This window comes from Lissotriton vulgaris, chromosome 12, assembly GCF_964263255.1.
Source record: "Lissotriton vulgaris chromosome 12, aLisVul1.2, whole genome shotgun sequence".
Taxonomy (NCBI): domain Eukaryota; kingdom Metazoa; phylum Chordata; class Amphibia; order Caudata; family Salamandridae; genus Lissotriton; species Lissotriton vulgaris.
Genome location: NC_141700.1, coordinates 366,715,299 through 366,735,983, shown reverse-complemented (window position 1 = coordinate 366,735,983; position 20,685 = coordinate 366,715,299). Strand labels below are relative to the sequence as shown.

Here is a 20,685-nt window from a genome sequence, read left to right as displayed (position 1 = left end):
AAGCCAGTTGTTTTCAGCCAGGCATGATGTTGAAGCACTACAGTGGAAGCAATAGCTCTGACCAGCAAGTTGGTCATATCCAATCCGATTGTGAGCTTTGCTGCAACTTTCCAGTCGCAATAGTTTGTGAGAATGGACCTCATTCCGGACCATGGACGCCATATGCGCAACAGTATTAACTCTTTAAAGTAATATAGCAGGCATACAGGCAGACCAACTCATAAGAACCAGGGATTACGATGGCAGTTCCTCCTAGTAGCTCAGAACTCCTATATCACTGTGCAGACTGTAGGGACACATTAGACCAAAGTCAGGGTAGAGCTGGCAGCAGGGCAACAAGCAGAAGAGCAAACCAGTGAGTCCTTAAGGCCACCCAGCGGATAGCAGTCAGCAGGGCAACAACAGAAGAGATGTCCAGGTGAGACCTTTAGGCATCACAGGTCGGCCTTCTGACAGTCCCAGTTCCAAAGGTGCTCTGAAAATGTGGGATCAGAGCCACTGTACTTGTACTCAGATTGTATTTGATGTAGAGGTGACTTCAAAAGAACTTTTAGAAGTGCACAACACCCTCCATTCAATCCCAGCTCTGGCTCCAGACATTAGTAGGGGGTAAACCCGCCCTTTGTGTGAGGGCAGGGCCCAGCTTTTACAAATGTAAGTGTGTCCCACCTCCCTTTTTCCCATCCCAGGAAGACCATTCAGTATTCAGACAAATGCAGATGCAACCCTGTTACACCCAGCTCTTCCTGTGTGATGGCTGTCTGGAAAGTATGCACAAGCCCAGCTGTCACTCTGGATTGGAACCAGATTGCAAAGTATGAGTCTCAAGCGCATAGAAATGCCCACTTTCTAAAAGTAGCAATTCTCAAATAGTAATAAAAATCCCCCTTCACCATAAACAGTATTTATCACCACTATTCCAAACATGGCAGCGCTACTCCAAATTACCACTGAAAAACATGTCAGGGAATTCCCAATGCAAACCTATGAGAGGAGCAAGCCTCAGAGTAGTGAGAAACCAAATAGGCTGTTTGTCACTACCAGGACATGCAATGAAGGCACGTGTTCTACCTTTTACCTACACAGCGTTCTGCCCACAGCGCTTACCTTAGGGTGACTTATGTGTAGTAAAAAGAGAGGTTTGGCTTGGCAAATAGTTCAACTAGCCATGTCAATATGGAAGTAAACTGCGCATGCAGACACTACAGTGGCAGGCCTGAGACAGGTTTATAATGCTACTTCTGTGGGTCGCGTAATCTGCGTTACAGGCCCACTAGTAGCATTTAATTTACAGGCCCTGGGTATATGAGATACCCCTGTACAAGGGACCTAAAAGTAATTAAATATGCCAAACCAGTGTAAACCAATCATACCATGTTTTAGAGGTGAGAGCATGTGCACTTAGGCACTGATTATCAATGGTAAAAGGCCAAGAGTCCTAAAGCCAACAAAAAGGGAGTAATAAAAATTTGAGGAAGAAGGCAAAAAGTTTTGGGATAAGCATGCAAAAATGGCCTGGTCCAAGAATGCTTCAAACCCTATTGTGGGATTCACTGGAAGAGGTGTGGCGCAGCACCCAGGGTGACTAACGCCAGACCATGGGGTTCCCAGTTTGAACCCCGGCGCCAGGTTAGCCCAGCACCATGCAACTCTGGGCAATAGCTTGCTTAAAATCTTCCCGATGGCCCCCACCGCCGGGACACCTCTAAGGAGGTAGCAGTGTGCTTTACAAAATGCTGGTATTTATTTACTTTTCCAACATCAATATAGAACCATATCAACCTTTATGATGTAAATACTAGGGCTAGGCAACAATTCAATGGGCTACAAGAGGTCTCAATTATGCCTTCCCTTAAGATAAATTTTACTTCTTTTCAACATCTTACGTTTGAGCGTCAGGAATACGATAGAGTCAATTTCTGATTGTCATTTTTTTTAAATGGTATACACAGTGTTCTATTAGATGATTGAAGCCTTGTTTTTATGAAAGTAACATGGGCCATTGCATTAATCAGTTGCCTAAATCTTTTCTTTCAAACTTAGTGAGAGAATCTCCCATGATTCAGGAAGAGCGGACGCTGTGGTTGCGACCATTATAGGGGTACTCTGTTTCCTTTTTTCTGATTGAGATTTCAAGCCACGGATTCCTTACCTTATAATATTAACCAGGCATCAGACTGGATTCACATGTTTTTGAGCACTTCCTTTGTGCACTAGTAGGTGGCATTTTTCAGCTCCACGTGGTGTTGGCATTATTGTCTGTGCTGGAAGTGACGTGCATGGTCCCTATATAGGCTCCAACCCAGCGTGCCGACCACAGTTTCTTCTTTTCTGTGCCACCAGCGCTGGTCCAGATGACCTCCCCACAGTCATTTTTTGTTCAGATTTATTTGTCGTTTTGTTTAGGTTTAGTATGCCCTTTTTCTATCCCACTTTTTGGTGATGTCCCAAAAGAAACTGACTGGTTTCAAGCCCTGCGGTGCCTGTCACTGATAGATGCCTATGACAGACCCCCACTTAGTGTGTCTGTGGGGTCTGGAGTGGGACCCCCACTCAACGTCTTGTGTGGAATGCAAGACAATGAACCCCAAGGCCATCCATGAAAGAGCTATGAAGCTTTCGGGACTTCTCTTGGAGTCACTTCTTTGATCTTTATCACAATCCCGTACTTCTTCATGTAAGCACAAGAAGAAGGCAACATGCTCTTCGACTTCCCCAAGTCACTCCCATTCTTCAGACGACAAGAGGGAAAGATACCCCAGATCTAGGCCTGCTTCCAGGTTGTCTCTGTGTAGCCGAAGTCTGACACAGGGTCCGCTTTGCGCTTCCATAGTTTCATGTAGCTGGAGCGACCCCCAGCAGGAACAAGAATTTTAGAAAGCCATGAGCCTCATTTTTTGGAGGTCGAACCCTCTGAAGAGCCTTTTTTTTCCATGTGTTCCGGAAGGTTCTTTGACTGGTACTCCGCCATCATGTCCGACCTTGGCGCCGGTTGAACCTTCAGGGTCCTTTGGTGGATCTTGATCAATCCCGGCCGAAACTTCATGACCTCCTTCAGGGACTGTTCAAGAAGTGAAGTTCCCAGCGGCGCTGATCCCATTGTGAATCCCGACTCCGATATGGAGCCAGACCAGCCCCACATGGACTGAATTGAAGAAAGAGCCTTATTTTCCTGGTGGGCCCTCGGAGGTACCCAAATGGAGGGGATCTGAGGTTCCCCATGGCTACTCATACCCCCTAGCAGAGACCATGGCCAATGACAACTAGTTTGAGGATTTGGCTGATGCCAGTGGTCCGGACACCTCCCCAGATGCTGGTCTCCTCTCCTCTAACACAGTGACTACTGGAAGGGGCTTCTTTTGTGATGGTGGTCCGAAGGGCAGCTGAGGTCCTGGACCAGTGTTTTGACAGAAGTGCTGCAGCCCAGGTTATCCTCATCAGAGCCCTTACTTCCCTTTAAAGAAGTCCTCATAGATGTCCTTCTCTGGAACTCGGCCCTCTTCTCCCAGCACCCCTCCGTTGAGAGCCTGCTAGTCCCGGCCTCATCCTCTAGCATGACTCCTGGCACATTCCCTACTACACCACCGGATAGGGAATCCAAGAGGCTGGTTACATTTGGCAACATAATTTTCTCTTCTCCCAGCCTGGCACTGCGGTTAATGAACGCCACTTGCTTTTTGGGTTGTTATTCCCACACTGCCACATCAAAGGCCCACGGTGCGTAATGTCATTCACGTCTCGGCGTACACTTCTGCACGAGGCTTGTCATCTCATAGACGCTCGGTGAGAAATGTTAACCACGTCTCTCTCCTCACGACTGTACTTAACACGTACACTTCTGCACGAGACCTGTCACATTAAAGGACCCGGTGAGAAAGGTTAATCACGTCTCTCCCCTTTTAGTCAAAACGCACATTTCTGTACGATGGAAGGCCCCCGATCCCCACCCAGCAGCCTCATCCTTCTGATTTTACACGGCGTGTGTCTCCTCAGACACAGTACTATTATTCCACCTTGCGCACCACGTACAGGGTGACGCGCTTTAGCTTTGGCTCACGGAGTAAGGACCAGTAGTTTATTTTAATCCACCTTTTAATCACTGCGTCCTGTGAAGGTGCCTATTTAGTTACTCCACAGACTTGTGTGGTGGCACATTCGTGCATGATTAGACCTATGCAGCGTTCATCCGGCACCTGCCTAACCCTTGGTATTTGCACCCGTTTTAAAGCGCGCCGGAACTGCTATGTTTCATACTTTTAACTATGTGGTTTCCCACATTCTTCCTCTCTCTTGCCCACAGCCACAGGTTACGCTTGAACCGTGTGCCTTTGTTACCTATAGATCAGCCCACCATAGCAATTGGTACCCTATGGTACACAACATACTTTCTAATGGTGAGTACACACTTACCTTGGATGTTTCATCCATCCTTCTCCTCGTAGAACGCTGTGGAGAAAATTGGCAGCGCTTGGTGTCCCATCCTACCTATTGGAGCTTGTCCGCACACTCCATACAGAGACTTGGTGCAGTGTCTTGCAAGGGGGTGAAAGGGGGCTCTCCCATCATATTTCTTCCCTGAATGGCCTAAAACAAGGCTGCCTATTGGCTCCCCTTTTGTTCTCCTTGTATACTGTTGACCTGCCTGTTGCCTTGTCTGTCAGCGAAGGTATTGCTCCGGTGATTGGGGGGACCCCAATATCTTGCTTGATGTATGCCGATGACGTCCTTATTTTAGATCTGACTCCCAAAGGCCTTGCAAATCGGCTACAAGCCCTTCATGATTTTTCTGTTGCGCATTGCATGAAGATTAACATCTCCAAAAGTAAAATTATGTGCATAGCCGGGAAAAAGAAGTGCCGATCTGAAAATTTTGGTTGGTATATCGGCGGTCAAAAACTGGAGGTGGTAAAATCTTATACTTTTTGGGGGAAAATTATTGCGGCTAACTTGAGCGAGAGGCCTCATATTGAGCACAGTTCGCGCAAAGCCCTCGCACATGGCAAAGGTCTAAATTCCCTGTATCAGGCCACTGGGAAAAGGCACTTTTTGTGTTTATTGGAGGTATATAGGTCCAAAATTCCCGCTACGATACTATATGGTATCGAACTTATTGAGATGAAATATTGGGACTTCTGCCATACGATTGAGGGGAAACTCTTAAGATCCCTATCTTCTCTGAATACTGCGTGTCCTTTGGCCGCTTGCAGGCTTGATTTCGGTCTCAGGAGCAGCTGGGTACAGGGTTTATGTGCCCTGGTAAGATGGGTGGCTTACCTGGCTAGAGCTGAACCGGGGACGATGAGAGCTCTCCTTAAAACTGAATTACTGGGTAATTTTAAGGAGTTTTCACAAATTGTAAGGAATTTTAGAAAAGCTGTAACTCTGCTAAAGTTAGATGAAAACACTTTGTTTTTGCACTCTCCCTTACAGTTAAAACTCCTATTAAAACAGGCCTCGTGGGAACTGTGTTTTCAGGCAGATAAGAAGATAATTTATGAAAAAAGGGAAGTAGACCTTCTCCTTAATTCTTACTCGATTAAATTGGCCCAACCATATGTTACATGGAACTTGCCGTATGGTATTCGTAGATTATGGTTTCTGTTACGTTATGACCTATTACCTTTAAATCTACTTTTATCCAAATGGTATGGTTCTTCCCCTATGTGCAATTTATGTAACCTGAGTACTCAGGATCGCATGCATGTTTTGTTGATCTGCCCTGCGCTTCGCATATTGCGTCTCAAATGGTTAAAACCTATTTGTCTTCGTCTGGGCATTCTACTCTGAACAGCTTTCTCCAAGGACTTTATTGGCCTCCTAATGAAATGTTTTGTTTCTATATTTTTAACTTTTTCAAAGGTTTTTTAGCTATTTATTAATATGTTTCTGGAGATGTCTGACATTGCTTCCTGTTGTAGATTTGTCATTGTATGTTATTTTGTATTCAAATGTGCATCTGAATGTCATTTCTGTGATATGTATCTGTCTTTTCCTTTATCATTGTGAATTTTTATGTGGCCCTCTTTGAGAGCCAAAACATAATAAAATACATTGAATCCTCAGTTATAAGTGTGAATTGTGACGCTAGCTTTTTCTCTTTCGTTTTCCCAATTTCTCCCACTCCAAATGGGTGCTGGTAAATCTTATTCTGTCTCTCTGCCAAGTAGATTTGTTCCCATTTTAGACACACCACACTAATTTTTATTGTTGTCCATAGGTGCCCTACCCCCACTCCCCTTAATCTTTTGGTCCTGAAGAAGACCCCAACTCCAAGACATTCATTTTGCTGGTCCCCACAGGGGTCGAAACGTCGACTTTTCCTCTTTTTCCTCCACACCAAACCAGGTTGACAGTGACTCTATAACTGCTTCCTTTGTTTATGTTGTTGCATTAATTGTATATGCCATAAATCTGTCAGGATAGGTTTCTAATTCAATTGTGGATGTATATATATATATGCACTACCTTCCCCTTGCACATCACCTGCACTGACCCCAACTTTTGCACTTGTCACTTTATTTGCACCGGATTTTACAAAATGTAGATGTTGACATACATTCTGTCATCTGAATCGTTGACCCTTTGACAACCCCTTTTTAATTGAATAAATTACAGTCATTCATCACATTTGTGATCTGGTGTAGCCGTAACTCTATGTGCAATTTCCACATATGTGTTCTCTGACATTTTGCGAATCATTTCCACTGTGACCACTCTTTTGTGTACTGCTATATTACTTTATGCCCAACTGCTTCGTACGAACAGCACAGTTGGAGCGCTTTTGGTTCTGCCCCAATAGCCTTAAGAGTGGACACTTTCTAAAAGAAGTTATCAAGCAGTGCGTGTCAAGCGCTTTTCCACCTGTAAACCAGAAGCGCATGCTGAGCACTTTCATTCCCAGAGAGTTCATTGCATGGTGAACGCTTCCTCAATCTGGACAGCGCATGGTGAGCGCTGGATTGTTGCTACCCAGTCCACTTTGACTACCAGTCAGCGCAGAGGAGCGCTTAATTTTTGCTAGGCAATGGCGAACCTTGCGGGGTTATGCCCCCATCTCCTGCGAGTTCAGAGCATCACTATCCCGAAAACCTACGTGTGAATCCTGCAGTTTGTGCCTTCTCCTTCTTTCATGATTCTAGGAGAAGGCATTGGAGCCTCGGTTAGGTATAGCGGTGCACTGGGTCCATAATTCACCACTACGGGACGGATCCCGTCAGAGACCCCGTCTCTTTATGGTCATACAGCAATTGCCATATTCCTCGTAATAGGCATGCAGGTGTTACTGCGGCCTATGTGCTAGGCTTACCTGAATTAAATGCAGTAGGGCTCCCAAAGACCGTAACCCCGCCAGTAAGGGTGCCACAATTTCTGTGCCCCGGGGGGCTTATGTTTGTAGACATTTCTAGCGGTAATACAGGATTTCTACATTACTGGGGATTCATGTTCTATTTATTTCATAACCTGTTGCATTTCAAGCCCTGGTTTGAAAATGTATGCCATGTTAATGACGTAAGCTGACAGGATAAAGAGAACTAATACAGGATTGTATAGTATGCAGAGAATTTATGATTCTATACGTTCCCCTTCCTAACCTAACTGCTGCATTTCATGCCCTGATCTTATGATACATGTTATCTTTGCCTTGCATTGTGAGGATAACAAAAATTATTTAAGAATGTACATTGTAAGCGCAGTGATGGTGTTTTTATGACATGTGCAACCTAGGGGCCCGTCTCTTATTGCACGCATTGTGATGTTCGTGACAATTGCCTAATGGATAATGTAATTATTGGTTCATGTTGTTTTGGTCCATGTTTATAACTGTATTTTTATAGAATATTGTAAGGAGTCTCCTTTGTGGTGTATTTTTTGTGTCACTGTTGTAAGTGTGTTGCGCACATTGCCTCTGGGGATAAGCCTGACTTATATGTGCCAAGCTACCGGGGTGACACTGGTTAATTTTGGTGAATAACTTACTTGCCCTGACTAGAGTCGTGGGTTCTGCCTGGCTTAGGTAAGTATGCTAGCCAATCAGAAACCCCATTTCTAACATGGATAGACAAAGCTTAGTATCGATGCAATGACTGAACAACTAGGACAAGCAAAAATATCTTATCACTACTGATATCAGGAACAGCTTTTGATAAATCCCACTAGCCCCATCAGATCGGGAGAATACAGCTTTTCTACCCTTTTTAGGATTTATCAATTTACAGTTCTCCCTTCCCTATGGAGCACCAGTCACTTTTCAAAGACTGAAAACACCATTCTAAAACCTCATTAGAAGGGTCAGCATACTTGGACCATAAATTTATTTATAGCCTAGAGGGCCCTTCAAGACTCCAACATCTCTGAAATGTGCTGTCTACCTTTAAAGAATCAGGACTTCATGATAATCTCGAAAAGAGTGGCCTGGCTGCAAATGAAGAGTGATATCCAGTATAACTTTTTAAGGAAAGGACTGATTAAACAGCAGGTTAACAAGGTTCAAGCTATTTGAGACATGCATATTCCAAACACCAAGAAAAACATGAGGGTTTCCTAGACTATTAGTGCCGATTTGTTCCACCTGTTGCCACCATAGCAGTCCCACTCACAGAGATCTTTTTAAAAAAGTGCATTGCTAATATCTTAACTGATTACGCTACAAAGGCTTTGCAAGCATTTGGTATCCTGGGATCAGTCCTATGTGAAGAGACCATTTTATGTTGCTCGCAATTTTCCACTACCCTTTCAACAGATATTGCGTTGGTGGCTGTCCTATTCCTGAATAATTTGAAGCGGATAGAACATCCATCAGTGCACATTAGTAGGAAAATACAACCTATGGAAGTTCATCATTCCACAATCGAGAAAGAGTGCCGAGCCATCAAGTGGGCAGTGGAATCCTTGCAATATTGCCTGCTTGGCAGCTTCTTTTTGTTATGCACCTCGTAGTGGTTGGTGCAAATTAAAGATACAATCCTGCAATCCTAACATGGTTTTTTGCCTCAGAGTCTTTAATGTTCCAAACTGTTCAGCATGCTGGTTCTCTCTAGAACAGAGTTGACCTATCTAGGTTTACATCAGCAGACATGCACAAATGGCAATTACAAAGGCTTGAGGTCTGTAGTTAGGGGTTTACAGATCAGCCTCAAGGGATTTACCCCCTGCACTACCCTGTGGTCACAGAGACACTAGTTTGAGCTCTAAACACCTTGAGTCCCGCAAGTCCTGAAAAATCCCTGGGGGCAGGAGTGTCCCCAGAAGGACTTGGATCAGAAAGCGGGAAAAAGGAGTGCTCCCGGCAAGGTATGTGGGGGTGGTGGAGAGGACGGTTTCAATCTTCTTAGAGTATATATGCACACATCTGGTTAAACATTGACTTTACATTGAGGATTTTTAGCCTGACGATGGGGAATATTGCCTTGACCTGTGGTTTATCTCTGGGAATGGTAAGGGAGCAAATGGTGTGTCAGTAGGGGGGGTCAGTCCTTGATTGCCTCAGATAATCCTTAACTGCATCAAAGATCAAGGGGATGGAAAAAGTGTCAACATGTTGTGCTGTTCACAAGGCTGGCTGTGGTTAGATCTGCAACAGAAGTACTAGCAATATGTGAGTCAATATAGCTTGACAAAGGAAAACAAACCACAAAATAGGTCTTGGAGAGCTTGAGGAATGTTCCATCTATTAAAATAAAATGGGACAAGGTAGGTAAATAAGAGCTGTTGATATCCCAGATGTGGTCACCCCCAAGGGCCTTGTGCTGGGATAAAGAACCTCATACAACACCTGTATGACAATGTGTGCCAGATATTGGTGTTGGCTTCATTCCACATGAGGCTACAAACTGGGAAAAGAAGATGTGGTGAACCTTGGGAATGAAGGCTCTCATAGTGGACTCAAAGATATAAGGAAAAAAGGCATGACCCTTCCTAGGCACCATGTGACGTGCAATATACTGGGCCAGGGTTAGCTCCAAATGAAGATAAATCAGTTTTCCTTTGAAACGTCCCATAAATCTTGATAAGATATTTTGCTTTGGCTTGCTGTGCACACAAAGCAAGAGTGATCATTCTAGACGCCATAATTGAAATGTCGTCAGAATGGTTGAATGAATGGGGCACTATCATGCTTTTGGGGCAAATAGGAATCAACAACACATCTGAAAAGTTTGTCAATTTTCCTCTCTTTTAGGGCCACAATAGGGGGGAACATGTTGTCAAAATTTGTTTTGGAATTAGACACATGCAGCACTTCAGAAAAGGTGCAATGTTAGGCCTTTGTTTCCTAGACACCTCTGAGCAAACTCCAGTAATGTTGGGTCCTAAATGGAATTTGGGCCAAGCCCCAGAAGATTAGGTTAATAGGTTCTCAGAACATCAGACATCTCAAAACAGGTTCTTGGAAATCCAACCCTCAATATAGAAAGGTTCAGTGACCACTCTCTTTGTCCACCAGTGCTAGACTTATAATATTCCATGATTTGAAAGGACCCAGTAAAATAATTTCCAAACCTGAAGAAACTTTTTTCTACGCACTGCGAATTTGAAAATGCATGGCTACAAAAAGAAAATGGTAGCAAAGGTACCCACAAAGTGTGTGCCATGGTCCATAATCAGGATATATGAGCTTAGATATAAAAGATATAGAAGCACAACGCTTGTGGGTCAGTTTTGAAGAATGATGGGGAAGTCTGGGAAGCAACATCAAAAAAGAACTATATCTCAATCCTAGTTAGAAGCCAGCAGTTCCCATATGTATTTGGTGGTTTGATTGACACAATTATAAAGTACTGCTGTGGTCCTTTTTTGTCTTCCCGGTTCTTTTGGACTCAGGGAGGCATTCCTTAAAAGCCTCTGACAAGTAGTGAGTCTTCTTCAGCATCAGCAATCACAAAAGACTGTAATCTGCTGGCCAAACGCTTGCAGGCAGTATTACAACTCACTGAGAACAACTCACTGAGAACACAATCATCTGTAAGTGAAATGGTTTACAGCTAATGAATATTTGTAATCTCCTTTGAAAAGCACCAATATTTTGAAAAAGATTTAATTATGGCAAGTAATTTGGAGCCTCAAATGTTTTGAGAGTTCAATACTAACAAACTGCTTTAAACTGTTATAAACTGGTACCTCCATGTCTATTGGAACCTCCACTTTATCTGTGTCATCTTCATACTTGGCACGGGTGAATCTGCAGGATAAAGTTGAACTGGAAGATTTGTAGAGCACTGCTGCACGCATAAACTCATCCTGTTCCCTTCTTCTTTCCCATTCGGTCATACTTAGATCAGAACTGCTCTCCAGGGCATCTAATGTGGATAAACACGTTTTACTAAACACTTTTAATCTAACAAATACACTCTAAATGACAGAATTAGTATTTGAACAATACATTCAAATGTAATTATAAGCAAAGCAGAAACAAGGGAAGAAATTCACAAAATCATTTTCATAATCAGTATGAGCATTTCATTTCCTCCTTTTGAAACAAATACTAAAATCTTTTCTATGGAAATATGTTTCAAGTTACTCCTGTGCTTCAGAACTCAAAACGGGGCCTCATGTTAGAACTGAAACGTGTGCCATGCTTTCAGAACTGCGAATCAGTTTCATATTCCCCTGTCCACCCTTCCCTTCAGAATTAATATGTTCAAAATCTTGCGCCTCACCTCATAAGGTTTATGAATTAAAATATGTGTCTGTTTGGTAGGCCTATATTTAGATTGTCTACACAATGCTTTATCCTCTGGATATATGATGGACATTATTGGACATGCTAAACCAAATGAACGCTCATCAATACTGTATTTCAGCTGTATCACAATCTGCCCATTCCTAATCAATGAGCATCTCCCAGCGTATCCTAACATTTATCTTGCCAAGCTACAGCCTTGCCACATTGCTTAGCCTTATTCAGGTAATCTGATATATCCCCCGGTTTGGTGACCCTTAAACCTTAACGCAGTGCTCCTCCAATTGTTGATGTATCACGTGCAGGATTTTCACCTGCCCTGAACCTGTGCGGACTCCCCCCTACTTTTTTAAAACAAGTATAATTTTTCCACTATCTCTGTCAGGTCTTTGAATCAACTTAAAATGGAAACAATTGCCTATCATCAACTCATTTAAGAGCAAGGGGCTGGGAATGAACAAGTATGACATCACCTCAATTTTGTCAGGATTGACTCCTGGCACTAAGTCAGTTGCTAACTTAATTTGGCAACCCAGCTGCCATCCTAAGGCAAATCAGCTTGTTCAAAAGTGTTCTGAGAGGAACAATATGAACGCCTTCTTCAAGTCTAAATAGACCACAACCATCCTCTGGCTATGACCTATTTAGCCCATCACCCAGATAGGTCTGCCATTCTTTGTGAAACCAAGCTGCATTTGGTTCTATAACAAGTACAAAAATAATATAACATATAATGGAGTACACTAATTTCTTTTCCACAAATGTCAATCTGGAGTTGGGTATGTCTCCAGCAATCTTCAGCAACATTTTCGGATCCTATTACTTATTGAATTGTGTTGCCTGCGGTGTATCCTCTACCTCTATATAACATGCACTGTCGCCATTGGCACAACATCACACATACTTCATTCGCACATTTCACACTAACTGCTGTAATGTACACACCACATTTGCACTATTGACAAACACACAGTCGGACATGCACAATGTACAATCACACCATTTACACAATATGCATGCACACCATTCACACAGCCGATGTACACACTCCGATTCCTTTCAGGCCATTCAAAACAGAACCCACAAACACTAATACAATGTTAATTTTTGCACCAACCACAAAACACATTCGCATACACAAGTCATACTAACACCATTCTTACACCTCGACCTCCACCCTATTTTCCACTTTTTAAGTGGTTCTGTTATTTTTGTCTTCTGTATGCAATAGAGGGGCGTCATGTTTTAAAAATAGATATTTGTGTTCATCTGTTTATTCTCTGCCATTCAAAACAGAACCCACAAACACTAATACAATGTTAATTTTCGCACCAACCACAAAACACATTCGCATACACAAGTCATACTAACACCATTCTTACACCTCGACCTCCACCCTATTTTCCACTTTTTAAGTGGTTCTGTTATTTTTGTCTTCTGTATGCAATAGAGGGGCGTCATGTTTTAAAAATAGATATTTGTGTTCATCTGTTTATTCTCTGCCTTTTGTAACAAATATTTGAAGCAGACCTATGCACGGACGTACAGAACACCTTCTCTTTAAAGTACCTTTTTTGGCAAACTAGGTAAGAGATTAAAACGAACAGCTTTGTTAATTTCTTTATCAAACAAGCACTGGCGTTGCCAATAGGTCTCGCAGTAGGAAAGTTGGAGCTATTGGTTTTGTAAATGACATTTTATATTTATGTTTTGTGATTTACAATGCCAATACTTTTAACTTTAGCAAATGTGACACTTTTAGCATTTGTAATGCCACATGTTTTGTATTGACGTGACTTAGATGTATTGATATTACAAATAACAATGGCTTTTAATTTTTTTAATTATTGAAGGGTGTTTGTTTTATTGCCCATCCTGCTATGATGTTTGTTTCATTGCCCACCCTGCTCCCTAATAAACAGCCTTTTTACACCCTTCTAGAAGGGGAGAAAGTAAACTGAGATGGGCGGGAGAGAGAGCTAGGGAAGGAGTGCAAGAGAGAAGTATAATGAAGTACGAGGGTGATGAGGAAAGGTGATGAGTGCAAAAAAGTATGAGCGAGACACGAAGATATAAAAGACGAGAGGGTGTGTTAGTGAGAGATAAAAATGGGAGGAAGGGAGTCTGGAGACAGATGCGGGCAGCATGGAAGACGGGGAATGCAGCGAAGCAGAGAGGATAGAGAGCAAGGCAGAGAGGAAGGCACAGTGATGGAGAATCGGAGACCATGGAAGTGAGGAGTGTGGGCGGAGCGAAGGGGAGAGAAGTAGAGAGAAGTAGAGAGAGAGATAGAGAAAGCAAAGGAGACAGAGAGAGAGGGAGAGCGAGAGAAGGAGAGAGGGAGAGAGAAGGAAAAAAGTGGAGCGAGGGAGAGAGGAGAGAAGGGGGAAAGGGATGGATGGGAGAAAGAGAGAAAGAAGGAGAGAAGAGAATAGAAGAGGATGAGAGAGAAGTGCAGAGAGGGAGACAGGAGAGAAGGGGATAGAGGGAAGGGGATAGAGGGAAGGAGAGAGAGAGAGAGAATAGGAGAGAGGAGAGAAGGAGAGAGGAGAGAAGGAGAGAGGGAGAGGGAGATAAGGAGAGCAGTGAAGAGAAGGATACACCCTGAGTTAGAAGGAGAGGGGAGGGGTGCTACAGAAAGAAGTCTTCCAAGTTCTGTTCATATTAGAGGTCCTACTGGGACATGCCAAGAACATAGAAGTAGGACTATTATTTTGTAGCGACGGTGGGACACCGTGAATTGACTTGACAGGACTCACCAACATATAAAACACATGGCAATGTGTCACTAGGAGGAAATTAAATGCAGCTTTGACACATTATCATTTGTGTTACTGAAACTGCTTTCTGGTCCGGATTCCATACCAATCCCGCACCGCTACATAAGGATATGTATCACCTTTTGTGTGTTTCACTTTCACCAAAAATGCCAAATATTTTCCAGGGCAGTCGTTGACTATTCGGGGCTCTCCTGGTAAACCCGGGACGTTTGCAGCGCTATATAATCCCTGTTCATTCATTGTCCAGGCTCTTACCACCAATTAATGTTGGCGTCACTTGTTCCCACAACTAACATCTCGTCACAAACCTTACGCATTCTTTGGTTTGTATTTTGGTGTGAGACGAGACGCCGGGGTATAAACTATATGTTGTGATCATTATTGGGGGCCAACAAAGGGCAGTATTGTTTAATTAAATGTCAACGCGAAATGTCGAAACAGGTTCAGATTATCAAGATTGAGAACAGTGGTACAGATTGTTAGGTTTTGGGGCCACGAGTTTTGAGGGGCTAGCGCTGTACCTGCTGTTTAAGATCCTATTGTAGGCGTTACGTACATTCCACTCAGCATTTGGCCTTATAATCTTTATGGCATTGTAGCCCGGGGTACAGAGAAAAGGTAAACAGTCACACCTACCCCACAGCCGCGCTTTCCTCTGCGGTGTCAGTGACAAAGGCACAGCAGGGGGAGACACATATGCAAGAGGAGAGGCAGGGGGTGCCCAGTCCCGCGAGCCCCCACCTCTATCCCCTCTCAGAGAAAGCTTTGTAAACACAAAGTACTGTGTGATATGCAGAGCCCCCCAGGGCGCAAACAAAGAGGCAGAAGGGGGCCATTTGAAGTGATAAAGGGATAAATATTCAAGGAGAGGCAGGATGAAGCGGAGGGAGAAGTTTGAACTGTTAAGATGATTAAAAGCGGCCTCCTCTCTCTCATCCGAGCCCCACCTCCCCTCCAGAGAAAACAAACCTTCAAAAGATCTCTGAGCCTGTTCGGCGGACCTCTTAAAATGGGCGGGAGACCTGGCCAGATAAAGGAAAGCACACACAGATGAGATATTAGGGGGGGGGGGGGCAAGAGAGGGAGGGCTGGGTGCTGGGAGGAGACGCGCGTGGGTCAGAAGCTGAGGAAGAAACAGGAGAGGGAGGGTGAACAAATGGCTCAGATATATTACAGAAAAGCTTGAGATGGTGAGAAAAGAGGCAGACCAGTAAGTGTGTGAGAGCCCGGGCTCACGTATGCCAGAAATCAGGGGGGGAAAAGGGGTCACTCCAAGCAGGAGCAAGGATGGGAAATTTGTAAAAAAATAATAATAATAATTTTAAAAAAACGGGAGATGGTGCTAAGGAGCACACGTATGACAGTTACTAGAAAAAATGGAAAAGGCTGAGAATCAAATAGTTCTGAGCTCAGAAAGAAGATAGAAAATGGGAAGGGGGGAGAACTAGATACGAGAGAAAATGTTGAGAAAAGAGAGGGGACCAACAGATACAGAAAGAAAGTTACAGTGATTTGAACCTTTTTCTAGCGCACACCACACTTCAGTTCACTCGTGGCGCTTTATTTGCAGACTTTATTATCTTAATCGAGGGTCCAATTTTTAACGACCGCAAAATGATAAAAGATGTAATCTATCATTTTACAAGGGCAGGCACTTAGTCCGTTGAGCTACCTCAAACGAAAATGTTTTGCAAGCGTGGGCGAAGGTTATTATTTTTTTTAATTATACCAGCGTGCCACAAAATAACAAGTTAAACAAAACACAAACTGACAACTAAACATGGTAGTCAAATGTGTGCAATAAAAAATAGCAATTTTAAAAATGAACCATGGCTTATTGCTATAAAAGAACATAGTATGGGTTACCTGCAGGCAGGTGCACTTAGAACCGATATAGAACATTTTTGGTTTTAATGCAATCACAAACAAGTTGTGAATGAAAGAAGGGACAGAGAGGAGGAAAGGTGGGAGGGAACACGGCCTGGGGGAAGCTGGCTGGGGAGGGGGAGGAGAAATCCAAGTAAGGCTGTGTGCGGGGAGAGAGAGGGGAGGTGCTGGAGCTGGGGAACAGATGGCCGTGAAAGTTTATGGCCCAAAAGCGCGTGCCTGTGGCCACGTGAACTCGAAGAAAAGCGCACCAAAAAACCCTTGGTTTGACGAGTATTTTGAGCACTTGAATTCTCTTCCTTTTCCATTCCTTCGGAATGGAAAAGGCGAGACCTAAAAAGGTGACGTATGCAAAACTAACTAACTCAATAAACTTAATGCGTTTTTTTTCAAAAACATGAATCCAGAGCAGTTTCTAAAATGAACCATTTTAGTCTTTTTCTAAATGCTAATTGAAGACATCTCTATCTTCCCAATTTAACTGTGATTTGAACCTGTCACTAATGAGAATGATCTGTCACTAACAATAGTTCCTATTGGGAAACAGCCTTTACAACGTGGGCTGAGCCACGCGTGATGCTTCCCGGCAAGCGTAACCATGATTGCCTGAACCACGCTTCTGCCTTAACCACACATATGCATGGTTAAGGCAGATATCGGTCTAGTGTTCAGAGGTGCTGGGAGAAGAGTCGAAACAGGAAGCTCCGGACGCGGATAGGTAAGTAGGGCTGGGCCCGGTTTGTGTTTTTTGTTTCTTTTAGGGGTGGGGGGAATCAGGGTATTTTTTGGAAGGGGAACTGAGTTTTAGGGCTCAGGGCGGAGGTTGGGGTAGTGTAAAGGGCAGCGCAGGATATGTTTTAGGACTCAGGGCAGGGGAGATGGGCTCGGGTAGTTTACGGTTGAGGGCAGGGTTCTAGGCCTCAGGAAGAGGGAGGGGTAGTGTTAGGGCAGGATAGGTTTTAGAGGTCAGGTCTGTGGGGGTTATGGTAGTTTTTTAAATGGGGGCAGGGTTTTAGGCCTTGGGGCAGTGGAAGGGGTTGGGGTAGTTTAAAGAACAGTACGGGGTATGTTTTAGGACTGGGGGGCTGGGGATGGGGTAGTTTACGGTAGGGAAAGGGTTTTAGGCCTCAGGGCGGGAGGAAGGGGAAGTTTTAAGGGGCTAGGTTTTAGGTCTCAGGGTGAGGGGATGAGGTAGGGCGTTAGGATTTTAGGGCGTAGGGCGGAGAGGGGTGGCAGAGAGGGGGTAATCTTTCCCATGCATACCCCTTTACCGATCATGCCTTTACCACAAAAGTGTGTGGTAAAGGCATGCGTGGTAAAGGCATGCGTGGTTTAGACAGATTCGTGGTTAGGACAGCATAGTAGAGGCACACGTAGTTTAGCCATGCATGCCTCTGTCATACAACCATTCCTATTGTATTCTTAAAGAGCCTGTAAACAGGAACCAAGGACATACGGTTTTGATGCACCCAGTCAAGCGCCTAAATCCTTCTGTGGAGTTCCTTTTGGCCACATTTATCATCCTTACAGTGCAGTACAAACCGAATATTTTACATGGTTTAGAAGGATAGCAGACTTTCTGACAGTAAACAGCACAAATGTGTGAACATTATTACAAACGGAAACTAACTGAAAGGAATAGGCAGCATATATATTTTCTGTGTACATCACTTACCTTTCTGTCCTTCTTTCAGCTTTGTAATATAGTCAGCATATCTTTTCTGCTTTTCTGGATGTTTTGAAAATGGCTGGAAGTCGGAAGAAGCATCTGATGGGCCCAAGGCAACCCCAGATGACTGGATGTCATTTTTTTCTTCAGAGGCAGACTGGAATCGGCTTTTCAAGGCCTGAAGTGCCAAATCCTTTGCCTTTGCTTTCTGCAGTTCCACAGTCTGTTTCACGTCTTTAATCCGATCTCTGTCCTTCTCACTCAGAAGCTCTAAAACGGAGGAGGGACCTAGAAAAAACAAAGAAATCAATCATAGGATAATCAAAGGGAAAACACATTTATTGTATTGTCACACACATGCACAAGGTTTTTATTATTAAAGGGCTTTTAGCAATTTAAACATAGCCTAAAAATCGATTTTTATTAAGGATGATGGATGGAAAAAAGTCTGTTCACTTGTTTATTATATGTGAAGTTCCACTGAGGAGGTCTCTCCCAAACAATCTTAGGAGAAATTAAGAAACGTAATTGAGCCAACATTCGCCCTCCAACAAACATAAGTCCTCTAATTACAAAATCTGCTAGACTAGATTAGGTCCACTTTGAACAACCTGGCTCCGGCCCCTTTGAAAACCTCAACATTGACAAATAAATCTGTTCCTATTTCTAGCTTGGCTACTTTGAAAACTCAGATGTGAGCTGTGGACTAGCTGTGGGAATACACTTACCCAAAAGAATCCCTCCTCTTAAATAAACCAGTTTTGAATACTAAAAATTAGAATTGGGTAAGGCATTCTTTTCAAATAGGTCAGATGCTGCAGAAAAGACTTTGAAGGGAATTTGTTTTGCGCACTATGCAAACTTGGCAACCCATTATTTGGTTACTGTACTTGCCATTCCTCACAGGATTTTGTGATTCCTTATACCCCTTACTAACTAAGAAAGCAAAGAACATCTGCAAAGAAATTCAGATAGCAGGTTATAGCAGTGTTCCTTGTACCCTGTTACTACACTTGAATTACTGATCCTAATGTCTTTTCCCACTGAAGTCTCGGTCTGGTCCCGCTTACTAAAACCTTCAGTCTAGCCACAACCCATTCCCTCTGTGACATATTTCTTCTCCATTCAAGGAAGCAGTAGAGGAGGTATTGCTTAAAAAAGCTTGGCCGGGGGCGTGGCTGAGACGGCGATGTGAGCGGACGTGTCTCACTTGAGCTCCGTCGCCCCGCTGCTCTCCTTAGCCTGCTTAAGCGTAGTCTTCGGGGGGTAATCACTCCTGGGGTCCCCCTACGCATCACTGATCCTGCTGGTGCACCTCCTTGGCGACGAGACGCGGCTGAGAGAGTTCCGGCGGCCGCACCGCCAGCCTTCGAGATTCCCGTCAACGGCTGCTGACCGCCATCTTGCCCTGGGTCCGCGGCTGGAGAGTCGGGACGAGCTCCTGGGGAGAGGACCGGCGCTGCGGCCCGGAGGAGACGCCGGAGCACCCCTGGCCTCACCTGCGGCCGAGCGGGACCAGAGGACCCAGCCTGTCGCCGGCAGAGCCGCGCCGGAGCTGCTGGAGCCGGGCTGCCACCAGCGAGAGGCACAGCGGCGGCCCGGACGCCGCATCTACCTGAGCCCCCGGCCTCGGCGGGAAAACCAGGCCCGGACCTGAGGGATTGCCGGCGGCCCCGTGCACGCGAGCCCTGGTCGGGACTCCATCGCCCGTCGCTGGGCCCAGACGGTGAGCTGCAGCGCGCTGCCCCCTCCCCCACCTGCCATCTCCCGGAGGGGCCCGGCGCTTGCGGGGCCCGGCGGTTGGCCTTCCCGCCACTTCCCCCCTTTTGGCGGAGGACCGGCCCCTGCACACTGACAATCCCAGCCTGCATGCCTCCTGCCGCCCTGGGCACATAGACTGCGGCCTGATGCGCTATTGAGCCACTGTGTATTGGCGAGCCCTGAGCCTTGGTGGGCCCCAGCCCTGCAGAACGCGACCCCTGGCCACCTCACCGCCGCGACCCGGCCCTGCCACGCCTGGTGGGCCTCGGACTGGGTGACCCTGCCGTGAGCACACGGGGACCCCAGGGGCCTTTGCCGCCTGCCACCCCTCTTCGCTGCTGGGAAGCTGGGACCCTCCTGGACACTCCTTGCCTGCTGCGGTGGGACCGGCTGGACGCTACGCTGGGAGGAGGCCCTGATCTGGGCGGCACCGGGGGACTGCGCCACACCACGGGACTACGAGAGGCCATCCGCCTGTAGACCCTGGGCCCAGCCTGCTGTGACCCACCCACAGTCATCGCCTATCCGCCGCCTCCCCTGCCTCCGCGCAGCCCTATCTCCCCGGGGGCACCACCCACCCCGGCTCCGGCGGCCCCTCCACGGCCTGGACTTCTTCTATTTGAGTGCGGCCCACGTGGACCATGACCCGCGGCAAGGGGAATAAGCCGGACCCCACACCCACGACGACCAGAGGGGCGTCAGTGGCCTCTATGTGGGGCAAGGCGGGCTCGCCATTGCCATCCGGAGGGCCCTCATCATCGTCAGGGGGGAAGCCCCCACCGCCAACCGACTCTCCGCCGGTGACGCAGGCCTTCATGACCTCCTTTATGGCTGACCTGAAGACTGAGATTGGGTCCCTCAGGACGGAGGTCCACACCTGCGTCAAAGAAATGCGCAAGGAAGTCACCGAC

The 20,685-nt window shown here is 45.4% G+C and overlaps 1 protein-coding gene across 1 annotated transcript in view; it reads right to left on the bottom strand.

Moving 5' to 3' along the window:
• Positions 1-20,685, bottom strand: part of GPATCH1 (G-patch domain containing 1) — a 425,367-nt gene that overhangs the window by 211,090 nt on the left and 193,592 nt on the right. Inside the window, exons 11-12 of the mRNA XM_086945137.1 lie at positions 18,020-18,301; positions 11,116-11,294 (exon numbers count right to left, since the gene is read on the bottom strand). Of these exons, the coding sequence (XP_086801263.1) occupies positions 11,116-11,294; positions 18,020-18,301 (461 nt within the window). The remainder of the gene's footprint in view (positions 1-11,115; positions 11,295-18,019; positions 18,302-20,685) is intronic.